The sequence below is a fragment of the Ambystoma mexicanum genome, chromosome 6q (assembly GCF_040938575.1).
Source record: "Ambystoma mexicanum isolate Mex_15411 chromosome 6q, UKY_AmexF1_1, whole genome shotgun sequence".
NCBI classification, from domain to species: Eukaryota; Metazoa; Chordata; class Amphibia; order Caudata; family Ambystomatidae; genus Ambystoma; species Ambystoma mexicanum.
Genome location: NC_090937.1, coordinates 749,926,071 through 749,952,137, shown reverse-complemented (window position 1 = coordinate 749,952,137; position 26,067 = coordinate 749,926,071). Strand labels below are relative to the sequence as shown.

At 46.1% G+C, this 26,067-nt stretch overlaps 1 protein-coding gene across 3 annotated transcripts in view; it reads right to left on the bottom strand.

The window, feature by feature from the left end:
* The window catches only part of FHIP1A (FHF complex subunit HOOK interacting protein 1A), an 839,659-nt gene that overhangs the window by 106,923 nt on the left and 706,669 nt on the right, over nt 1-26,067 (bottom strand). For all 3 annotated transcript variants that reach the window (XM_069631272.1, XM_069631273.1, XM_069631271.1), the window contains one exon: nt 10,379-11,455. In XM_069631272.1, the coding sequence (XP_069487373.1) occupies nt 10,379-11,455 (1,077 nt within the window). The remainder of the gene's footprint in view (nt 1-10,378; nt 11,456-26,067) is intronic.

Sequence of the window (26,067 nt, the reverse complement as noted above, 5' to 3'; positions counted from 1 at the left end):
AAGCATTGCTGGGCGCGGATAGGGCGCAGAGCGCTCAATCCGCGCCCAGCAATGCCCACTAGACACCAGGTATGTCTTTGAATAAGGGGGGAGGTGGGTGCTGCTTACAGTAAGCAGCCCTCTCCCCCGGCCCCCAAAGCATGGGGGCACATATGTGAAGAACCCTGGGGGCAGATGGCTGATCATCTGCCCCAAGGGAAGGGGGCAAAATAAAAAAAAGGAAATGAACAGGGATGGGGGTGGCGGGGCCCCAGACACCAGGGATTTTTTTTGCCCCTGTGAAAGGGTGGTGGCCCTCCCCCCTCCCACCCACACCAAGTGGAAAAGGGGTTCTACCCCTTGTAGCCCTCCCTGGGTGCAGATTTCTGGCCCCAGGCAGGAGTACATGAGGGGGCCCCCCATCCAATTACAACCCTCCAGTGGGTGGGGCTGTAAGGATTGGGCACCCTGGGGCCACTTTGGCACACCAATGTGCCCCTCTGCGCCAAGGGGAGTTGGGTTACCAAAGGTGCCAATCTGCCCCAGGGTGCCCAAACCCTACTTCCCCATCCATTGGGGGGCCTGTCCGATGTTTTGGGATGGGCTTCTCCGCCCACCCCAAATGGAGTGTGGTCGGGGCACCTCATGCAGCCCTGCCTGGGGGCAGATATCTGCCCGTAGGAAGGGGCAAATGGGTTTTCACTGGGGGGGGGGAGGTTCAGTAGACCACCAGGGATAGCTTGAAAAGGGGCAGGGGGCATGCTTGAAAAGTATCGATTTGTTTTTGCTGGTGTGACCGTAGGCAACATGTTTTTGATTTTGTTTACAGCTTTCTCTACGCGAGCAGCTGCAACGTTATGCGAGTACTGTTTTTTATTATTCTATGATTAGGGCCCACTGTCAGTGGGGTGGGTGAGACTGGGGCTGGATTGTTGGTGGTGTGGGTGGGAATGGGCCGTCTGGGCAGATATTTTGGTGGGCTGGGACACAATTGCAGGGGCAGGCCACAAATTGTCCCCCATGCCAGCAGAACATTGGTGTTTCCCTGGGAGTGGATCCCTCCTATGCGAGTTGTCTCTGTCTGCAAGCCCAGACTCCACCTCTGGCTGTGCTACGTTACAGATGTCACCTCCGGGGAGGAATGGGGATCCTGCCAGGGCTCCCTGGAGCTGCCGCTGTGCTTAGGGGACGGTACACCCACATGGTACATTGATGTCCAAGGTCAGGGACAGCCCCTCCAACCGTCCTGGAGTTGCGGCTGGGCTGCATTACAGCTTTTTCCTTCGGGGCGTTATTGGCACACTGCCGGGACGCCCTGGTGGGGAGAAGCTGTAAAGCAGGGCAGCCAGAGCTCCAGCAAAGTCGACGGTAATATCCCTGGCCTTGGGCTCCCTTCTCCCATGTGGGTCTTTGCCGGGGGTTCTGGGTAATACATTCTTACGAAAAAACAATTGGTCTCCAACTCTTGATGGAAATGGTATGTCTTTTGCCTTTTGTTGGATGGTCCGCCTACTTGTGCATCCATGATATCAACTAGTGTAGTTTGTACGTTTCTTTTGGGACTGTGCGTGCAAAGTGATCTGGGGAGGAATTAAATCCATGTGTTATTATTTAAAAAGAATTCAGCACACACAAAGTTCTACTTTGTCAAAAAATAAAAAACAATGGCATTGTAGCACATCCCCAATTCCTGCCAATATAAGCTTTGTGGCATACACCTATGCCAAGCCACAGATTTCTGGCAAGGATAATGAAGGTCAAGTCCTAAAGTCAAAATAATGGTTTGAAAAAATGATCATGGCGAAAGAGGAGGACATTAATGTTCAAAAGGTTGTAAAAAGCATTAACAACCTTTTCGGTACTGAAGACCTATTCTGAAGGTGGCGCATTCTTCCCAAGTCAATATGAATCCGCCACTTTCGGAATATATTTGGCGGTTGCTAGGATGGGTGGGCAATCACCACAATCGTTACCTGCAATTTAAGATGGGTATTCTTGTGGCACTCCTCCACTTTTAAATGCGTGTTAAAGTGGTACACATATATGGTACCATTTAGTTGCTGGTATTGTGGAGGAGCGCCACAGGAAGCTGGTCGCAGTGTAGGTGGGTGGGCAAACAGTGTTGGGAGGGCTGGGATGGCTGGGCCACGGATTGCATTGAACGCCCCTGTCTCTCACCTGTATACTAGCATTATCTTTGTGCTGTATTTTAGCATGACATTTTTTTTAAAGAGCAGTGTAGGCGGTAGCGCTAGTGTGCAGGTGAGAGACATGGTTCAATGCGCGTGTAAATGTAACCAATATCCTTATGGAGACATACACAACTGTTACTTGGCATGTTGAATATGAAGGGTTATTGGCAGCACTTTCATAAAATAACAATGTCGTTATTTATAGTACTGTCTAGCGGCATTTTGCAACAATGCATACACATTATGAAAATAATGTTCCTAAAGGAAGCCGCCTGCGATCCCAAAAAGTAGCTGAACTAAAAGCAGCCCTGCAGATGCAACAAAAGACATCCTTCGAACTTACACACTATGTGACAAAAAGCAAATGTACTTTTACAGATGGTGCAGTTGTGAAACGCACAATAGCGCTTGTGGCAGTGTGTTTTAAAACAGTTTAAAAACTGCCCTGAAATTATGTCTGCAATTTCCGATGTGCAGTTAGGTGCAAACAACATGGCTAGAAGGGTATCTACAATATCAGCCAATGCGATGGGGCAGCTCGAAAAAGATTTGAGCGCATGCACAGGGTTCGAAATTGCCAGGAGCTGGGAGCTATTCGGCTCCTGGTTACAGCCGAGGGTAGCCTGGTTAGCTTGAATACAACAGCTACCAGCAGCTAATTTTTGACTCCTAGGGCAAGTGGGGTCATACAAACCCTAGCTATGTGATATTAACTGTCTATGTTTGGGGATGTATATAAAGAATGATAAAGAACACACTTCAGGGACACTTAGAGCACATTGGATAACATGGAAACAGTGGTCGAAGTGAGCGGGAGCGGTGCTCCTCTACTTTTTTAAATTAAGTTTTACAGCTCCTATACTTTTATTTTAAAAAGAAACTGTTCCGGAACGGTTTAATTTTAAAATAACAGTGTAGTGAGAAGTTGAAACGTGCCTTTTAGTGCACTGCACTGAACATTCTCTTAAACAGCAGGCAAATGTGTTTGGGGGTTTGTATTGTGTGTGGGAGGGGACAGGGCAATAGGGTTTGTGGGGAGCTGGGCAGGTCAGCAGGGAACATAGGTCCACTACTGCTTTCCTTACACTTCGACCACTGCATGGAAAGGACAAAACGTTAGGGTTTCCATCTTGAGAAAAGTTAGATTTGCTCGGTAATCTATACTAGCTCCTGGTTCCCCATGGGTTGCTCCTGCCCAACTGGTTGTACCAGATACTGAGAAGCTGCTTTTTGCTCCTGGTCAACAAATCCCAATTTCGATGCCTGCATGCACATTTTTGTCCGTTCAATGTGATGAATCGATTGATGCAAGTGATACTGCCCAGCTGGTGGTGTTTGTTCGAATGGTGTTTCAAGACTTCACCAGTAAAGAGGAATTCTTGACATTGTTGCCTCTGAAATGCCCAACTAGGGTTGTTCTCTATAATGATCAGGGGTGTTGCTAGGTTTGAAAAAGATCCGGGGCTACCCTAATGTCAGGACTGTCGGTATTCTGGGCTAGCTATAGCCTTTTGGTTGTAGCCCTTGAGATTCCATCCGGGGCTACAACCAAAAGACCTGGGACTATAACCCCCTAAGCCGCCCCCCCCCAGCAACGCCTCTAACAACAAGGTCAAGAATATTTTGGAAAAATAAAAATGCCATTGAACAAGTTGGTGGCAATAAAAACTGATGGTGCACCAGTAATGACCGGGCGTCATTCTGGTGTTGTTGCATGTTGTAAAGCAGACCCGGAATTCCCTCCGTTATTGCACTACCACTGCATAATCCATCAACAGGCAATTTGTGCCAAAGTGATGGAGTTTGATCATGTAATGGCCCCTGTTTGGAGAATTAATTAAATTTGTGCAAGGCCAAACAGCACAGAATGTTCAAAATATTCCTGGAAGAACTATCTGCCGCACATGGTGATCTATTGCTACACACAGAAATCCTGTGGCTTAGCAAGGGAAAAAATACTCAGTCTATTTCTTTCACTTTTTCCAGGAATCAAAACATTCATGGGGTCGAAAAATGAAGATATTGGCCAGTTATGCAGCATTTCTTGGCTTCTTGTATTGGCATTTGTGATAGATGTTACAGAGAAATTAAACACTCACCTGTGAGCTGCAAAGCAAAGGTAAAAACATTGCCGTCATGATAAGCGTAGTAAAGACATTTAAGTCCAAACTTAACCTTTTTAGCGAACAAGTGGAGAAAAGGAAAATGCAGCATTTTCATTCTGTAATCCAAATGCTGACAGAGAATACAGCTAGTGCTGAACTCCTGAAAATTGAAAAATATAGCAATCTCCTGAGTAGGCTTAAGGAAGAGTTCAGTGACCGGTTCAGGGATTTTGAGAAGCTGGAACCACGGGAGATGTTCACCTCAAACCCCTTCATGGAAGTCAATATTTGTGAACTTGCAGAACAAATGAGTACACTGTTTAACCTCAACAGCTTTTGCAATGGAAATGGAGATGGTCAGTCTGCAAGGTCACATTCAGTAGAAAAGCAGTTCATCACACCAATTTCTGGAGCCTTCTCGATTACAAGGAATAGAATAGCATTTGCACAGCAGCATTAAAAGTGACTTCTCTGTTTGGTTCCATCTATCGCTGTGAATCTGCTTTTTCACACATGAACTTCCTCAAATCAAAATCTTTAACCCGTCTGACCGATTAGCATCTTAGTGACTCCATCACAGTTGCTGTATCAAGTTACACACCAGATTATAGAGCAATGGTGGATAGCATGCAGTGCCAGCCTTCTCACTGAATACCCCGATCCGTTTCCTACATTGTGATAGTATTTTCATGAGCCAGCTACTAATAAAAAATGCAATAACAATGTTTCTGAAGTTATAACTGTGAATGCATGTGTTATTCCCTCCATCTATAAAGAGCAAATAAAGTGGCCAATAAAATATGGGTACAAATTCCCACCACCGACATCACCCGCTAGTAGCTCTCCACTATTGGCCCTCAATCAAAAGTAGCTCCAGCTAGGGTAAAGGTTGGAAACCCCTGATCTATACTGTACATATTGTGGGGTTAAAGAGCTTGTGATCCGTCTTATCCTGAACCAACTAGTGTTTTAAATTTGTGTGAAAAGGCAAATGTTCGGAAAGATAAGCATTTGGGCCACTGAGTGAGGTGGCGTGATGTGTGATTTTGTACCAATATAAATGTTCCTATTAATTAATACATTTATATTCTTTCTAAACACCGACCTGGTCCTTGGCTTACCTACTTCTAAAGGGTGATGGGTCTACGTGGTTCTATATCAATCACAGACCGAGTTAGATTGAACTACAACAAAGGTATATTGGTGGGGTGCTTTTGATTTGGGGGGGGGGGGCAGAACTTCCTGTATTAAAGCTGATCCATAAATATATCCAACAAGCAGAACATTCATATGGTGTAGCATTATTAGTGAGTTTTTATTGTTTGCTCTTGGAAAAAAATGGTAGCTCTCAAATGTGGTTTTGTTGCCAAGGAATGGAGAAATGCTGATTGAATAACAGAGCTGGTTGGATAAGGTTGACTGTGTCTCAAGGATTCAGCTTTATTGACTGAACTACTTTCTTGAAGTCTTTGACGCCTGCAATCCAAGATAAAAAAAGGCCACTACATGGTATTAAAATATTAAGAATTCGATTAACCAAAATCTATAATTCTGTTTGACCATGCCCACATATAACATCAAATGTTATACTAATCATGTGGACATCTTTATTTTGAATGCATTGTTAGTTTCTCCAATTAGCAAATTAAGGTATGTGCTGCATAGTCCTCAATGCTAACAGTTTGGACACTTGTGTCGGCCTGGGAAATGGCACTTGCCAGGCAGAGCCGTAGATGGTAAAATGGGCAACATGGTGCGAGTAACTGGGCATCGAATAGCAGTGCCTGCCAAATGCCTAATACACAAGCCAACACTTTTTTCTTCCAAGTGTGCTTATAAATAGAGTGGCGGAAGGCAGACTTGTTCAGACATTACACCAGTAGCAGGTTTGCAACTCTAAGTCGTTAACTCTCAGAAGACAGCTTTGAAAAAAAACACTTGCAGGCACCAAGTACAATGTGTGATGGTAAGGTTTGATTAAAGGAAGCTCAAAGAGTTTCCATGAGGAGGTGTTTTAGGCAGTGAATGGCAGGAACTGGGTGGGTAGGAATGGCCATAGGGATTAGCATGACCATGGGCAGTCAATGGGTGGGCAAATAACCAGAGCAGCTGTCCCCCTCATCTCCACCGTCTTTTCCTCCAGTTCAGATATAACAGAGAAATGCGCAAATGACTAATCAGATGGGGACATTGCAATCGGATGCTTAAAGCTCTTCTGATTAGCACATTCTCGGTTTTATGGGGAATTGTTTAGTCTTACAGCTCCTCTTCGTTGTTGCATTGGAGCCCCTTGCAATTAAGATTTGCGACTACACGCCCACAGGGGACTGCCGATGGGAGCGCAGAGGGAGATCATCTCGTTTTATGCTGACAATGTTCTACTGTATAATAAAAACCCTCACATCAATCTGGTGGCCTTGATTCGGGAAGTGACCCAATTTGGGTTATACTCTGGCCTGAAGGTCAATTGGTCAAAACCCTCCATTTTCCACTCACTGAGAACACCGCCTGCCCCCCAGATATTGGAGAATACACATCGGAACCAATGTTAGTCAGACACCTCTAGGTATCACAGTGAGCAGAACTCATGCAAAATTACTTGTGGATAACCACTTCACTGCCTGGAGTCCCTCTGCTAAAAAAGTGTCTAATTTGTTGACATTACCAAACTCTACATAGGGAAGGGTTTCCCTAGCAAAGATGCTCATTCTACTCAAGATGTAGATCTGGTCCAAAACATCCCAGTCTTGCCTGGTAAGGTCTTTTTTTATCAGTTGAGATCCTGCCTAATCAATCAACTTGACACGGTAACCAAAAACCCTTGAATAAAATGGGTGACGATAGTCTGACCATTCGAGCCAGGGGGATTAGCAGCCCCAAACATGGAACTATATAACCTGGGGTCAAAGGCCCAATTTGCATCCAAATGGATGCCAGGCGCTCTGCCGTTGCCACATCTTCAAGCAGGACAAACTTCTATACATCCTCAGCCTTTACAATCTGCAATAATTTCAGGCAATGTGCAAGATGAGTATAAATTCGACCCAGTTCGCCGTACTACAGAGCCCTGCAAAAAGCGGCACCAGCGCATTAATATTACTCTTTCGTAGGCTCCAGAATTCCTTCTTTGGGGGGGGATTCAAACCCCATCACGAACATGTGACAAATGAATCGCAGACTCCTGGAAAGAGGTGGGAATACAGCGATTTGTGGATCTACACCCTATGGCACTTTTGTAACTAAAGAAAAATGTACAGCCAAAACAGAGCGAGACCTGCATTCCATTTTTCAGTACCACCAAATGCGTGAGGCATTCCATGCATGGGATCAAAACATTCCCTGTGAACATATACCTTCCGCTCTAGTAAAGTACATAGTATTTCCAGTGGCTGTAATCACAACCTCTATGATACGCAAATCAATACAGAATCTTCTACCTCCACCTATTCCCAACATAACTAGTTTGGAACTAGTTTTAGCAAGGGTGGAGTTAATCGTGGCGGGACTCCCTTTCTCCTGTGCACCTCCTCTTTTCTTTTTTCCGAATCTGACCAGCAGCCTGGATCCTGGTTTGTAGAGGAACCAACTCCGGGGGTTCCCATTTATTTGTAAGAATTGTGGGGATGACAAACTCTGGATCAGTTGGGGGCCAATTGAGTTAAGGGGTGGACTTCAAAATGCTGTAAGATGGTCCTCCCAGATAAGGGCGCCAGGGGGGCTGGATAGCCGATCGTTGGCCGGGTCTGGCGAGTTCGTGGCGTGAGAGCGTTCTCGGAAATTCGTGTGAATTTTGAAGTCCACCCCTTAACTCAATTGGCCTTGAAAAAGACTTCGATTGAAACGCGCGTCGGCTGTGTAGCGAGTTACCATGTCAAAAACTTGTCATTCATTTCTACAATGATGTTTTCGTTGGTGCCAACTAACCAAAAATAAACAAATTAATGACTATGACCTGACTGGACCATGTAATTGATCAAATCGCTCAACAGCGACCATTGGACCACCATACCCTACCAGCGCCCAACTGATCCAGAGTTTGTCATCCCCATAGTTTGGAACTAGACATGGGAATCCAAATGGATGACAACCTGGAAAAGAATATACAGTCATACCCGAAAAGTAGCTCTCAATGCCAGATATAAGCTTATACAGTTTAAAATCCTACAACGAGAATATATCACTCATGAGACAGCGAGTTTGACCCCCAACTATAGTGGAGCTTGCCCTAAACACAAAGTGGACAATTTTTCCATCTGCTGTGGTCATGTCTGTTGATTCAGAAATTCTGGTCAGAAATCCTAGCAACAATACGTAATATCTTGAGCCTTGACATCACACTTGAATCTCTTATGTATCCTAGGAAGGATGTGCCAAAGAATTCCTACAAACTGTTGTCAATAAGCCTTCTTAAGCACCATATCCTCCTATACTGGATGACCGAGTTCCCACCCAAAGAAGATGGCTGGCTTAAAGACCCAATTTGGAGCTGTGACACAAACAATATATTGTGTCCTGGTGACATTTGGGGGTCCTTAAGACATTATCTAACCCCTACCCAATATGACTGCTTCATATGCTGCACTCTAGGAAGGCAACAACAGAACTCGTACAAGGCTACAATGCACCACATCTCTACGTCGCAATGAGTCCACAGAAACAACAATGATGAACCTGTACAAATTATCATGCCATCCTAAGTTTGATGTCAATGTAGGTTTTCTTGAACCTGTCGCCAAAATCAACGCCTCTACTAAAATGTTTTTCTTTCCCTGTCCTTCACCGCTCATTTGTTTAATGGTACCATTCATTGCTGGGATCAGTACATAAAATGCAAAAGAAGAAAATCCATTACATTTTCCACCACCTCCCTCTTCCTTGGACCAGTACCCCATTAGTAATCCTTGGTATTATTCTACCCCCTCTTCATCGTCCCGATACTCCAATAGTAATCCTTAGTATTACCTTGTCTCCCTATTTTTCATCCCAGCACCCCATTAGTAATTTGTTGCATTACCTTGCCTTCCTTGTCCCAGTACCCCATTAGTAATCCATTTCATTTCTACCAACTCACTCTTCCCTTGTACCAGCACCCCATTACGCCACCTCTCTCTTCCTCGTACCATGTCTCCATTATCCCCACCTCGCCTTTCCTCCTCCTTATACCCAATAAGTAATCTGAAGCATTACCCCAACACCCTGTCCCTCATCCCAGAACCCCATTAGTAATCCATTGCATTACCCCACTTCACTCTAGTGCACCATTAGTAATCCATGCTGATCTAGGGGTCAAAAAAAGTTTAAATACTTCATAAACCAAATTTTGTGTAGCGGAGGAACACATATTGATAAAGGATATGACATCAGTTATGTTATCAGAAGAAAAAGAAGGTAGAATTACTTAAACTTTAGTTAAGGGACAGTTAAGGCGAATAAATTCAGTGCAACAAAACCCTTGAAATTTATTAAAAGAAACCTTTGTACAAGTGACGTTAATATGCCGATTTATTGCAACAAAAGCCCAAAATCGACGCAGGTGTTGGAAGCTATGCCAACTTAACTAAGAGCCCACCATTGTGCAGCCCATAAGCACACTGATATCACCATAAATGACATCACTGATGGCATCCCATATGCCATCATCAATGACATGACTAGTACAGCAGATGGCACCTGCAAGTAAGAGATGCAACATTTCCTGGCAGTTAAAACTTTTTTGAATTAATTGGCATCCTTTAAATACCTGGGGTCTGGATAAGTATAGCAAACCCTTACATAAAATATAAAAGAACAAGTGATTGTGGTTAGACATTTTCTCAAGATTGAGGTTAGAAAAATTGTTCATAGCTGCTGCCCCATCTACCGGTTATGTATGTGTTCGCCTGCAATGCTCTAATATAACAAAATTGAGCTTTAAGTCTGACACCCCATTCAACATACTCCATTTGTTTTGATTTGGAAGATGTTGCCAACCTTGCTTGAGGACGTGTAGCAATTTGGCTGCAGCAGCATATGCGTTATTTTTATCATAACAAAATAAACCCTCAAACATTACAATGTCGTCCAATTGCTGAAGCATTACTGTGAGCAAACGCAAGCTCTCACCTGTAAATGGTGCTCCTTGGAACCTAGCAGGGTGGTTGGTAAAGGCAGAGTTCTCTTTTGAACCAAATGGAGAAGGTATGCTTTCAGCAGAGGGGGTTTCAGGTGAGAAGCTTTCAAAGTCGTCCTCATCTTCTTCCATTGCAGAAACTGGTTCAGGAGATATTGACCCCTGCTCCTCCAAGGCTACTGTGTTACCGCCCAGTCCTTCCATTATCTCATCGCACCTTGCAATGAAATCTTCACTATCCGGGCTGAGTGTCCTCATGAGAGCTCTTGTGTTTGAATTAGTATCTGGGCCAGAAGAGAGGCTAGGAGACAAATCCGCAGAGGTGTCCATTTTAGAAATGTCATTGCCTATTTGCTCCTTTGTCCCATCGTGTCTCAAGCTTGCATTTTTCATATTCTGCTCCACCAAGTCCTTATCTGATTCAGAGGGAGAAGGAGGCCCGTTCCTCAAGGCTGGTTCCTGAGTTTCATTCTGAGTTTTAGTTGGCGAGTTATCAGTTTCATCTTTGGAGTTAGCAGAATCCTGGGCATCCTTGAGAGCACATAATCTGTAAACCATAACATCATCCTGAAAATCAGACTCTTCGATGTATGACCCCTTTATGATCATTATTGCATTCTTTTTCATCTCCTGAATATGCTTAGGCGGCTCCACAGGTGAAATTGCACCTGTACTGCCTGTTTCATTGCAAAGCGGAGACAAGCTTGTGTCTGACCCTGGCGAAATGCCAGTGTCATAGCTGTCATCCCATTCCAGCTCCATCTGTAACCTGCCTCCCAAGCCAGTCAACTCCGAGGGAGCCAAGTTCAACCGAGGTCTCCTTTGGAGTCTAAGCACAGGATAATCCAGTTTGGAGCTATTCTCCTTAGACAGGGCCTGGAAGGAGGCATCAGGGTCAGGAAAGTGCCCGTCGTAAGGAGAAGACCACACTTGACAATCCCTCATGCAGCGGAGGATGTTCGCCTGAGCATCCCAGAGATATTGAAGATAACTTATGTCCACAGCTCTTCCATACTCCACAATGCACATGGATTCTGCAACTTCGACGCCAGAGGACTGATCAGTAGAACCTGAAATGAAAAGATTATTAATAGTCTTGACCACAATATTTACATAAATAAAAGTACATTTACAGAAAGCTCTAAAGAGGTTCACATTTAGCACAAGAGAATTAAGGGAACAATGTCGATAGGTGCATATGAACTTCCAACATTAGGAACCAGATCTGCATTCATCAAAGAAAGAGTATTTCTCAGGTGTGGGCACAAACTATCACTCGTATACAAAATAAAAACCACGTCATCACTGTAAAATGGGACCTCCACCCAATCTCTGGTACTGTTGTACCCAGAAAGGGGGAAATACACTTCCTCCCCTTGTTCCGCCAGTGTGACACTCAAAGTGGTGCAACATGCCACATCCAAACTAATAGCATCAGAACGTTTGGGCACTTCTCCCCAACACCAAGTAGGCTACACAGGCTAATGATAAAATCCCAAATCATCTGCATTGCATACATTGGAAGTAGCAACCCAGGATCCACCACCCTTTGCTATAATGCTAGTCATTTCTGGTTGTTCGTGCAATTCCAAACATGGCACCATTGTGAGACTGGAAACAAATGCCTGAAACGGAAAACAGGCCTCCTTACTGCTACCCGCTCTGTGGAACAGCATCCCACTAGACATATGCACTGGTCCATCACTGCTACATTTCAGGAAAGGAAAGAAAATGCTTCTGTTCGTTTAGCTAGTACTTTAAAACTAGAATACTAGACAACACACCTCCTGTAACCCCAAAAAGAGTCCACCTCAAACAATTCTAGACTCTGTTTAAAGTCGCTCATACCCTGTACAGAGCGTAGATGCTTCCCAACTAGGTTTGCCCTCTAGGAAAAAGTACACCTGCATAAATGACTAAACGAAGGACACATCCCAGATATCGAAGAGCAGGTTAAAGCACTTTCAGAACAAACATTTAACAGAGAACATTTCAGCCACAGGCTTGCCATCATCCTTTCAACCCGGAGCTTGCAAAATATCAGGGTATGGTAGGTCTGACTCCACTTCTACCCAATTTTGAAATTGTGCCCATGTTGTCACGAAGATATGGTGACAACACGACCAGAGAAATATCATTTTTATTTGGAGGTTGATAATAATGTTTTGGTATGATAGTGTACTTTCCAAGGGCTAGCAACAAAAGGTGATATATTAAACCCATTAATATGTCTCTGCAGCCGCCTTTTAGAGTAGGACTCACTCAAGTCTAGGTGAGGTTTGGTCCTCGTGTTAAGGCTTGCCAGGTTCCTGGAACCCCCAGCAACCAGTACTTCAGGCAAAAAGGGTCCCCAGGTTACACCACCCGTCTACCCTTTTGTGATGTAGATTGGTAAAGTCCCAGTAAGTTTACCAGCCTGTTCTTTCCCTGACTCTGCAAAGAAAAAAGTGACTAAATTCCTGATTTACAATAGTGTCTCTTTATGCATCTCTCTGTGGCATCACTGTGACCATGGGTTAAATTGCATCCTTCAGGTAAAAACTCCTGACAAAGTTCCAAGCAGCAGGGTATACAGCACCGCTCAGATTTGGGGTAAGCAAGGAGGGTTTCTCAGTGATTGTGCAATGGTATTTCCCTGTCCCAGGGGTCTGATCCCATTACTGAGACACGTTTCACTATCCTCCTTTCCAAAACCAAGACTCACTTGTGCGTGGGACTTGTGTAAGGATGCCAGCTCTGGTCTTCGAGCTATTTGTCAGCTATCCTCCTTGCTGTTTCACCACAGCCTCTCATCCATCTCCTTCCTTCACGTTTGGTCTCTCTTCTCCCTCCTGTTCTTCGCCTGTTCAGACTGCTTCCCTCATCTTAACTCACTTGGCAGTCTCTTGCCTTTTTCAATGGTTTTCATCCTCCAACCCATTTCCGTAATCTTGTCCCTTCCTCGTTATTCCTCTCCTTCCACCTCTTCTTCACACTCTTCTAGAAATTCTCTTTCTCCCATCAATGGACTGTCCCCTCCTACTGGGTCTTCTCCAATCGCTCCCCTCTCCTCCTACAATCTATGCACTCCTCTTCCCTCTTGAAAGCTTAGCTCATTCTACTCCTCCATCGCCTCTAGCCCCATACCTCTTTCCATCTACATCTACCCTCTCAACTAGTTCCCCCATTCAACCTCCTCCCGCACCCTCAGCTATCTCCTTGCCGTTTCGTAGTCCTGCACCTTCACCTCTCTCAGCACTTTTGCCTCTCCATCCATTATCACTCCAATACTCTAAACACCCACACTCACTATCCCTTCTCTCAGCTTTCTATTGAGTCTCGATTCCTCCCTCAGGGCTGAGTAGCGCTATATGGGCTGCATGTTTAATTAGAAATTATTTGGCGTTTGGAATTAATCATACAGTAGCAACTCCAGTCACTTCAATAAATCGAACCCACATACCTACGGCCCTTAAAGACGAGGTTGCAATAATTGCAGATAGATGGGGATGCAGATTTTACTCAAACATCAATAATCAAACGGACTCAGGAAGTTGGCAAAACTCTGCTGTTTTATTTGCAATTGTCAAAACACTAAAACAGGGAGTTGCAACGAACATCAATGGACGTTCGCTCGATTTCTCTCAGTGCGTATTATAAAAAACACAACTTTTATAGTAAGAACTTGTCATAAGTGACGTCATACTACGAGGAAAACTACAAAAACCTACTTGGGGATGTGATAGGATTACAGGGACCAAGTATAAGTTCCATACTGACAGGGGAAGTGATTGGGTCTCTACTGTCAAGGGGGTAACTAAGCCCATCTCAAGTACAAGTCATCTTCCGTGTCACACTAATACTCAACACTTTATTGGGCAAGGCATAAAATAAGCAGTGCTGTCGTATAGCAATTTGCTATGCATTTCTGGAAGTTTGCTAATTAAGGTGAAACATGTATAGCAAAAATAGCTATTTAAGTTATCCTTTTCAATGAAAGCACAGCTCACCCTGCATTCCTCTTTTGCCCTTGGGCCTCTCTGCCCCCGTTTTTCCTCTGGTCACTTCAGTAATCATCTCCACCACTCTTAAGTGCCAAAGGTCTGTGTGGGAGGGCTAGTCAAGCATTTTTATTCTTCAAATAATTGCAAGCCAGAAGTAATCAGAATTACATCTTTTCATTAAGCCAACTATATACTGTCTGGAAAAGAGCAGTATATTTTAACTTTATATTTTTTAAAAGCCAGTCATTCAATTTGATTACTTACATAATGTGTAATGGCATTAAAACATTGCAGTGTCTCCATGCTTTACAGTAAAGTTTAGGTTAGTATATCTAAATCCCAGTGTCAACTAGATTTCATTTTATTGGGGAAGAGGCATCATATAGACGAGTGAACACTTTTGAAAATGTACATGATTACACCGCCAAATAATTGATGGTAAACCTAGCTCTGTGACCTACTGGCTGCATACATCTGCAACTGAGCAGAAGCCATACGCTTGTACAGTCTCTCTCATCACCCTGTTGCTTTATACCGCTAGCCTGAATGTGAGATGGCCACAGGCTACAATTTTCCATCTACTTTTCTCAATTCTCTGACTGCTACGCCATCCACTCTAATTAGTCTCATACTTTCCTTCCTCTTACATAATGAATACACAAAACTAACTAGGCATGCATGCAAAGTAGTTATCAATAGTTCCAACAAGTCTGTACATCAACAAATCTGCTGCAATACCTTCCAGAGCTCACTTTGCTCTAGGATGATGATTGCCTTGTATAATAGCACAAACATGAGAGGGGGCCAAACTGTTTTCAGAGCCTTTTTATCATATCTATTTGTGTCCATTCATGGAGCTAACCTTTTACACACACTCTTATAGGGCAAGAAAAGTCTACTCGCCCAGTCATATAGTCGAGTAGATTGTATGAAGAGCGAGTTACCATTTCCAGGGGACGTTTGACACTTTTAATATTACTTTTGTTTGCAGCATGCACCTGTGGGTGGCAGCAGCATGCAAAACAAAGTGGGTATTTGGTGACTTGCACCATTTTACAGAAAACGTATTATCATTTGTCTGTCATCTGGCCAAACTGTATTTCAATAATGTCTTACTTCATGGGTACACACAATGCTGTATTGGTGCTCGTTCTGTGTCTTGGGTACAAACAACTTCTGGTGACATTACAACTATTGGTATACAATTGCTAATCAAATGGGCTTGTTTGCTAATCAAGAACATTTTAATTAGCAAACTCTGCTAATCAATTTTTTAAAACTAATTTATGCCTTGTTGGTTATGCAAAGTATAGGGCTCTTTAATACATGGCTCTCTATCCTTCTGGAATATTCCACACGCTAGCAGCACGTAGGCTACCATGTGCAGGGAGGGCCGGCATGATCATGCCTCCCCTCCCAATTAGCCCAACATCTATCATCACTCTTGCGGTGTGCCAGTCAATTAGTGCTTTGAACTTGGCATTGCAGAAGCTCTCTGTATTCGAGAAATAAAGGTAGTATCTTCTTGGTTTCGGTGTAGCTTGACCCAATGTCTATTTTGATGTGGCCATGTAACTGGGAGACTGCATTTTCAAGCTCTCTGCAGCATTTAATTCTATTAAATATTGAACTCTTGATGCCGTCAGTGTTTTTCCATTCCATCTCAAACAGAAGTTTGTTTTCTTTCACACGTTCATTGTAACTACTGGATGGATAACCAGGCTCACTGTGGCCTCGACCTCTTGGTGCTGGGCCAGCCAAGCTTTTCTTGAATCCTCCTTCACCATCAGTAATTTTCCAACTGCTTCACACTGAAAAACCCTTTCCAATCATGGGGTTTCAAGCCTTGCTTAAAGTGCACTGTGGAATAGCCAAGTTCTATACATTCGTATGTATTATACATTGGCGCATGGCCGCAAACTATTCACTAGGTAGCCAGCCTTAGGATCACTTTGTCTACTTGCGTTACTGTGCCTGTACAGGTGTAAACTGATTTATATTTTCTTCAACGTTTCTGTAGCATGAGCATCTTCATCTTGAGCCCGAAATGTTGCTCATCTTTACCACCATCTCTTCAGAGTTTATAGAATGTCTATGTTCTTTTACCTCGTGCATCTTTTCTAGGTGTCAGCTCCATTCTGCATGGCGTCACCAGTCTTCTCTTTCACTCATTTTCACACTTCCTGCGGGCCTTTGTCCAGAAGGTCATTATTTCTTTGTGAATGCATATATGGTTTTATCAATGGATACCTCATTTCCAGGATTTTCTGCACTACAGGCACCCTCACTGGTACGGCATGTGTCTCAATTTTTGGCTCCCAACATATAGGCAGCCTGCGGGCGGAACATTTGGTGGGGTACTTGACTCCTCATCTACACAATACTTGGGTGCACATTCCACCAAAAGGTCAGAGCCTTTAATAAAATGGTAAGTGCATGTTGGCATTCCATGCAGTAAATGCAAAGCACTGGTGGCGGAGCTACCAACTGCTCTACATTTTCGTTCAGGAGCCGTCGCATGTTCAGGTCCAGAATCACAATGAAACCTCAAATCAGTAATCTTTACTCCATCATCCTTCTTGAATTCTATGGGTCCACATAAAGCCGGGCCACGGTGATGGGATTAGTCTTGAAAATTAAATGATTTAATGTACCAGCAGCACAAGTAGGAACAATGTTCCATGCCCCTGCTGTAGTGGTGACAAAATCAATATCAATATATCTCTCTCTCTCTCTCTCTCTCTCTCTCTCTCTCTCTCTCTCTCTCGGGAGTTATTCCAGCGCTGTAATTACAGTGAACGGCGAGGACAAGCTGCAAAACGAGCTGAGGAAGGTTACGATTGGTGTGGGCATAATTTGTCAAAAAATATCTAAAAATCAGGTGAACTGCTGCAGCCGCGACAGAGGTATTACTTGTGGTCCTCGTCGAGCCCAGGCAGGCTGTGGCTACATAACCAGCTATGGATGCCGTGGGCCCTTCCTGAAAGGGACGAGGTTGATGGTGACGACTTGGGGTGAAGCCCAGCAGATGGGGAAATCAGGAGCGTAGAACGTGCGCAGTGGGGAGAGGATGATTAGCTGGACGCTTGCCGAAGCTCACGGAATCCGCGACGGGCTGCGTTGGCGACTGCCGTGGCCCGCTTGATACCGGAGTGAGGTGGAGCCGCCCTGAGCAGGCCCCAGCCATGATTATCCACAGGGACTGTGAGGTGCCGTCTGCTGAGGTGCCTGGGGTGGCATCGCGACCGGTGCTGTCTGGAGGTGGTGAGCGGCAAGGACAATACAGCCACAGGCTGAGTGAGGACGAACAGTGATAATACCTTGTCTAAGTGCAACGGAACCGGGAGGCGAAAGTAGACTGTTGAACGAATATACTGCCTGCTGGGGTTCCAACAAAGCAAGTGGGCCTTTGGACAACTGGATTCAATAACTGATTGACTGATTGCCTTTTTGCACCTGTGTGTTGTTGCCACCCTGTAACATGGGGCAGGCACCATGTACTTGCCCATGAATCTTAGATGTCCCCATATATACTATGATGCAGTTCCCCATTACATGAGGTGAGCTTTCCAAAGTATGTATTGTTTTGCACCTTTAAGGCCTTTTGTTTGCCTGCTCAGCAACTAAGACATCTGTCAGTTCTTTGCACTTATTGTAACCGTAAGCTTAAGTTAAAGCGCCTTGATACCTCCAGGTTTTGTTGCGCTATACGAGAACCAAAAAAATAAAAAATTAAAACTGTGAAAAAGCAGCAATCCCAGCCCGTATTGCATGCCTTTTAACACTTTTAACACTTTTGAAGAGACCGCACATCTGGGTTCTACGTGGTAGTGCACGTCCAGATCAAAGCATGCAATAATTCGGGGTGAACACTGACAACAGCAAGGACGTGGCCATGTCCTAATGTGAATGCTGGGGCACTGCTGATCTGACGGCTGGCGGGTGATAGCTACTGGCGACGCTGTTAGGCTGAGTAGTGTGGGTTCCCCTTCGCTCAGCTCCCCTAGTTTCTTGTTGTTGGAAAAAATTATGGCCGTAGGCTTGTTTTATTTTCTACAAAACAATAGTACCAATAATATCATGACAAGTAATAAATGACACCACTCGTTTTTGGGCCCATCGTGTCCCGGATGTGTAGATGCCCCTCCCACATCTTGGCTGGTCTTTTTTCCCGGGGCATCCTATCCTGGACACGTGCCGCCACACCTGAGTGGGTGAAGCCTCGGCGGCTCAGGTCCCCCCAAAAAAGCGTCCCTACTTACAACCCCGTTCCGCTAAGGCTCTAAAAATGTTATCCGTAAAAGTTCCCATTCCTTTGTTGGATAAATGTATCCCATCCTGGTGAAAAAGGTCTGGGTTGTTCTGCGAAAACCCATGTTTTATGAACTGTAGCCCCATGCTTTTGCAGTACTTTTCTACAGCTTTGTTGAGCTTTTTCCTTGCCACTTCGATTGCATGCCTCCTGTGCGCGCCATACCAAATTCTGCGTGTGATAATCTCTGACATGAAAATTTCAGTTTTCCACCAGCAATGCGTTATCGCCCTTAGGGACTCACATATGTTGCGCAGCAGTTCCCCTTTATTTGTTTTGACCAAATCATTCCTGCCCAGGTGGATTACCAGGTATTCGGGTGGATCCCTGAAACCGATCAAATCTGACAACCGGTCATGGACATCCTCACAATGCATCCCGGGAAGGCCCCACCAGGAAGTTATTGTCTTTTTGAAATGTAGACCCTCTCTGAAATCTTCGATCCACCTGCCCGCCCGGGATACGAATGAATGGCCGACTATCCATGCCGACTTGTATGGGCTCGTATCTGCGTGGGGTTGGATAGGAAAGAAATCATATCAAATGTTCTCTTATATATCTTTTAAAGCATTGAGACCTCCACCCCCCGATTTTTTTCACTCCCTTCTCCCCCAGCCCTCCTGCCCATGCTGATGTGGCTGCCCCTATTCTAAAGGAATGGGTCCCAAATTCCGCCGCATCCTGCTTTGGCTATGGTTTTCTTTAGTACAGCCTGGAATTGGTATCTGCTTAGAGCCCTGCCGTCCCTATGGATTAGCAGTTGGCCACCTACATCAGGCCTTACCTTGATGAATTCTTGTGTTATGCACCTGGGGCAGTGCCCCCTATCCTTAATACAATTCAGATCCATTGTTCTACCCTTTCCCATTTGATCTGTTTTTGATTTCCTAAGTAGAATTGACATGCCCTTGGACCCCATACTGATGTCTCCCATTGCCAGGCCGTCCCCTACCACCGTGTTGCGTGCTACTAGTTCCCCAATCCTGAACGCCCCGTAATACGCTAGCGCAAATGCAGCCCTGAACAGCTTTGTCTCGTAACTATCGCTGCACGTGCTCTCTAACAGCTGTAAGAGTTTTATCATTTTGTAAAAATTAAGGGGTCTCCTCCCATCCGGCTTCTTTCCTTCCAATTTCGCCCAGCCCTTCATTGCATATTTTATTCGAGGGCTGCAAGTTGGGTCTGCCACCCCTGCCACCTTGGCTGTGTATGCGACGGCGGCCAAATGAGCTGCCGCCCAGCTTTTTCTTTTCCCTTGCGCAAATGCTTTCTCCAGGAATGTACACATTTTGGAGATTGTGATCTCCCCCACTTTTTGTAAACCAGTTTCTTTTAACATATTATTTACATTTTTCTTGTATTGCTTACAAGTCTTGTATGTTATGGCGTTCCTGGCCAATCTTTCTATCACCTGGCCTTGTACCTCCCCTTCTGAATCAACCTGGTAGCTGACCGTTCTTTCGCCATTGCTTCTAAAGGGACCCATGCCTTTAGCGGCGTGGGCGTTTTTTCCCTGTTTGCGTCCGGCCGTAGCTCCCGAAATTTGCCCCACTGGAAACGAGATAAGGCGTCAGCGACCACATTTGCTTCCCCGGCGATATGCCTCGCTTTTAATGCCACATTATTATTCAGACATTCTAGTGTAATTGCCCTCATCAATTCCAATACTAGCGGGCATGATGCGCTTCCATTGTTTACCACATGCACAACCGCCATATTGTCTGACCACACATTCAGTTCCTTGCTATTCAACTCTGCCTCCCAAGCACACAGAGCTACCCAGATAGGGAACAATTCCAATAATGTGATATTACTCGTCCACGATGCCTCCCGCCATGCATTTGGCCATTACTCTGCGCACCAGTTTCTGCCCAAGATCGCCCCAAAGCCAAAACCCCCGGCTGCGTCTGTAAATAGTACCCTATTGCTTTCTTCGTTTAGTGGTGAGCGCCAGATTACCGCTCCGTTGAATGCTTTCAGAAATGCGCCCCACACTTTCAAATCCTTCTTGATACCTCCTCCAATTCTGACTCTGTGGTGGCCTTCTTTTGCCCCTCTTGTTCGCTGTTCTATCCTTCTCTGAAATATCCTGCCCTGTGGTATAACCCGTCCAGCAAAGTTTAGTTTTCCTGCCAGTGATTGTAGTTCCTTAACCTTGGCCTTGTTTTTTCCCCTTAGGCTTCCGATTGTACTCAAGAGGTCTGTTACTTTTTCCTCCGGGATCCTGCACACTCCCTTTCGTGAATCTATTTCTATACCCAGAAATTGTATTCTCTGTGTGGGGCCCATTGTTTTTTCTTCTGCCAGCGGAAAACCCCACTCCTCCATTAATGACATGAATTTATTTAAAGTTGCCCCACATAACTCGGAACTCTGTGGCCCCACGAATAGAAAATCGTCTAAGTAGTGGACCACTTGTGCCTCCTCTATCTCTTTTGTGAGTGACCATTGTAAGAACAACTCACTTTCTCAAAGTATGCACACGAAATGGCACAACCCATTGGTAGGCATTTATCCACTTAATATTCACCCTCCCAGTGCATGCATAGCCACCTTTGGGAATCCCCGTTGACTGGTAGTAAGCGAAAAGCTGATTTTATATCTACCTTCGCCATCCATGCCCCTCTCCCTGCTTTCCTGACCACCTGCACTGCGTCCTGAAAATCTGCGTATGCCACTGATGCTGCTTCTTGTGCTATGCCATCGTTTACCGATGCCCCGGGGGGGTATGATAGGTGATGTATTAGCCTGAACTCGCCCGGTTCTTTCTTTGGGACCAGACCCAATGGTGAGCATATATATACTTCAAATGGAGGAGACCTGTATGGTCCCCCTATCCTTCCCAGTTCTACCTCTTTCACGATCTTTCAGCCCACCAACGCCCTGTTTTCTAATGCGGATTTCAAGTTTTTTGGGATATCCTGGGACCCCTGACCCTCAAAAGGTATCTTAAAGCCCTCCTGGAAGCCTCTTCTGATTGTCTCTGCGATTTCATTGTCTGGGAATACCCTTAGCCACTTTTCCATTCTTTCAATTTTTACGGGTGTGGCCCCCTTCTCCATGCTTTATTCAATTCCTTTTCTCCAGAGCCCTGTGTGTGCTAGCTGATGTTCTGGTACATTTTGCTGTGCTGTGTTCGCCCTTACAATTCTCGCATTTTTTGCCCCAGCTGCATGGTACCCCGTTTTCAAAATTTCTGCATTGTGCTGCCTCTGTTCTAGTTAATCCATTGGCATTTCTTCCTCCCCCTTGTGCTGTTGGCAATATATTGTTCTGCCAACTCCTCTGTGTGTTGTATTGCCTGCTCCGAAAGCTGAGCTCTCTCGACCTGTCATAATTATTCTCCTATCTTCTGTTCCCATATCTATAATCGCTCCTGGAATCGTACTGCCAATATTGCTTCCTTTGAAAGCCCCCGGAGCCTCTCTGTTCCCTAGCGTCCCATTTTTCTTTTAGCACATTGAATATGTATAGGTTGAAGTTCTCTTCGTCCCAACCTATGTCTGGGAAGCAATCCATTTCCTTTCTAAATTCATGGTCATATTCTTTCCATGCCTCCCCCCCAAATGCTTTGTAGACCTTTAACACCCTCTGCTGGTATGTTACCAGTGATAAACCATCTTCTGGATATTTCTGCAGTATGATGGTGGACATAATTTGGAAAGCTGCTGTCCAATTATCGAAATTCCTAGCTACTGTTGCCCTTTTCAGTAAACCCTTCTCATCCTCTTTTATGTCTTCTAGTGCTACATTTTGGCCTCTCTTTTGTACCTCTAGCAATGAAAATATATCAATGAATTCTTTCCTCCATATCTTGTCCTTCACTTTCTCGTTAATGTACCATGCTTGGGCCTTCATTGAACGTCCCTGTACGTCCCTCCCCACTGTGGCCCTGCCATATTTCGTCATTACCGGGGCAGGCTCTTGTACTGTTATGGTTGTGAGCCCGGTCGGTGCCACCGGTATGCCGGTGTTCGCCCCTTGAGGGGTAGTACCTGGTAGTCCCCTTTGTCCATCCCCCTGCGTGATGGGTACCTCGCTGTCTGTTGTGCCTAGACCATCAGCTCCCTGACCACCTCCTGCCCAATCTGCCCTGTTCTTCTTCTGCCTATCCTTGCGTATCACCCCCTTCCATCTCACCCAAGCCTTTAAATGCTCTCTTTCCTCATCCTCGCTTCTCTCCTCCTCTTCGGATGTTACTGCTGTTTGCTCAGACCTGTGGTTTTTTCGTTTTTTCTCTTTACCCTCTTGAGCTCTGGGCGACTTACCCTGAACCGTTATGCATTCTTTCAACATTTTGACAATTTTTTCCCCAATATTATCAATCTTTTCTTTACCTTTTTTGTTGGTCTTCTTTTGCTTCTTCCTGGGCTCCTCCGGCTGTTCCTGTGTTCCCTCTGCTACCTCCCTTGCCCTTTTCTGGCCTTGAGGTATTATTGCTTCATCTTCGCTGCTGCTGGACTCCTCCAGTAGCAAAGGCGACATTGCCCTTGCCTTCTCCTCTTTCTGCATGATCTCCAGTACCCATTGCGCTCCATATTCCTTTTCCGCCTTTTTTGCCCATGCGCTAAATTCCTGCGCTCTTTTTGCCCTTGCTTCAGCCATTGCTTCACACTTGGCTCTTGAATCTTGTCATAAAACCTTTTCCACGAGCCTGTGATTTGAGCTCGCAATCCTCTGATCTGTAGTTAGCCTCAGTGCCTGTGCTATCACTGCAAGCCAGTTTGTTGCCGCTAAACCGTGACTGCCAATCCTGTAGCACTTGTGTTGTGCTCGGGGGGCCCGCCTTCTTTGAGATCTGTGTCCTCCCTGAGCCGGAGAGAAATTAAAAAATTTTGCGCCCAAATATAAATTCTTGCGCCCATACGCTTGAGACTGACGCTCTGCTTGCCGTGCTATGGAGGCTCTGCTGCTGCAGCCCTGCTCACTCCTTGTGTTGTGCTCGAGGACCCGCCTTCTTTGGGCTCTGCGAGCTCCGTGTGCAGCCGCTCGCTGCCGTGCCGACCTCCTCGGACTCTTCCGGAGACCTGCCTTCTTTGAGTTCTGTGTCCTCCCTGAGCCGGAGGGAAATAAAAAAATTATGCGCCCAAATATAAATTCTTGCGCCCTCTCCGGGGCTCGAACCTATGTCCTTATAGGCTTGAGACTGACGCTCTGCTTGCCGTGCTATGGAGGCTCTGCTGTTGCAGCCCCGCTCACTCCTTCTGTTGTGCTCGGGGACCCGCCTTCTTTGAGCTCCTCGAGCTCCGTGTGTAGCCGCTCACTGCTGTGCCGACCTCCTCGAAAATGTGGATTCTGACAGCTGCCTAGAACTTTCAACCTCATGCACTGTAGTCTGCAGTTCTACAGTTGCACCAACGCTTTATGGCTCTTGATGTGCGAGGTCCGTGTGCAGCCGCTTGCTGCAGGCTTCCTCGGGTTCCTTGTCCTGTCTTCCTTGCGTCCTCGGAAAAGACCCGAAACGCCCACCGCTCCTGCTTCCAGACCCTCCGACCGTTTCTCTCCACGTTGCTGCCGTCCTCTCAGCTGTGGGAAAAAAGGGGAAAAAACACGAAAAGCCTACAGAGGCAAAACGATCTTCTCTCCCCTTAAACCAGGCCCTGAGAGCCTACCCGTGTTAGGTGAGCTCCCTACCTGAGTGTGGCTCTCCTCCTTCTTCTGGGGTATTTATTCCCCCTTGGCCTATTGTTACTAGCTGGGGGCAGGACTTCCTCCTGCCCCCATGCTGCTAATTCTCACACCTTTCCCCTCTCAGCTCCTGGGTCGCCTAGGCTACGCTGCGGGTGGGGGCGCCGCCTGGCTGCCCCTCCCGTTCTTAATTGCACCGTCTGTGTTCCCCCCACCCTGCGCCTAACCCCCCAGGCCCTTTATCGTGCCGTACTTCGTGCCACACGGGGCCTGGGGCAGATTCTGTGGCCGCGCTGTGCTTGGGATCCCACAAGAGTGGCAGAGAGTGTGCCGTCTCCGGCGGAGGCCCTCATATGCACAGCGCATGCAGCAGGGGGATGCCGGAGCCCTCTCCCTTCCGGGGTGGCTGCTGGAGACCGCAGCACAGACAGTCAGCTGGAGCCTGCCTACAGGCTAACATACAGTAACGGACCCTTGTTGCGGTTCTAGGTCGGCGCTAACTTCGCCCACTTGGGTGGGTGCCCCCTGGTCAGGGGGGCCCTGTCAGAGGGTGGGGGATAAGTGAGGAACTTCCACCCCTGATTGCTAGGCGGTGGAAACCTGGCGCAACAGATTGGAAGAGGGCTATTGGTGACACTTTGAATACAGGAATGGGGAGACATATTGAGCCCACCATATGTACTTAAAGACTCCTCCAAGCTAGTGGGACATTATGTTTATCCCCCAGGGGAGTGGGCTCTCTCTCCCGGTGCCAGTGGTGCACAGTCTGCAGGCGGAGCTGCAGGTCTGCTCTTCCCTTTGCGGCCACCTCCTACCAATTGGACAGAGCATCAGACAAACAGCACGGGAGATTGAGGATATGGGAAGGTATAACAAATAGCCCACCTCAGTGAGCATTGCAGGGTGTGCCAGGGAATGCAACAATATGCCCAAAGGAGCTGCCCCTAAAAAGAGCGGTACGATGGATACATTTGCCAAACCCACGGCTAAACTGGCAGACACCTGCAGCAAGGGAGTGACCAGCCAGGAACTGGGAGAATCATCTTACTCAACGCCTCCCGTCACTCTACAGGGTGTCATGACCATGATGCAACAGGGATTAAACTCTATCAATAGTACACTGAATGGCATCACTATTAATATCACTACGATCCGGGCCCAGCTGGAAACGGCCACGCAATGAATCACAGAGACGGAGCACAGAGCATAGTCACAATTCAGGGTACTATGAGGGTGGGGGGGAGTGAGGTTTGGGGGATGCTGGGGTGAAAGTGTTATTAAAAAGCACAAGTTGAACATCGCAAGCTGTAGCACAGATGAGAATTGGCACGGAGTAGAAGGGAGCGCACAGATGCATGCGAGAGAGGATGGCTAGAGGAGAACGGACTGTTGTGAAAATATTAAGTTGGAATGTGAGAGGATTGGGCATCCCCATGAAGATGCGCAAGGTGCTGGCATATGTTAATAGGCACGGGGCAAAGCTTCTCTTTCTGCAAGAAACGCACCTACTGGAACACCAGGCGCGGAGGGTCGCCCCTGGCTGGAGAGACCAGAGCTATTACACTTCTTACTCCACCAGAGCTCGGGGGGGGTCAAGATCCTGGTGCATAGGTCACTACCATTCATGCACTATGCAACAGAAAGATGATTGCAGTAGATTATACGGTCCGAATGTGGACGACGCTGAGTTTTATGATGTTATATTTCAGAAATGTGCTAAATACCAAACGGCAGCTGTAATTTGTGGCAGAGATTTCAA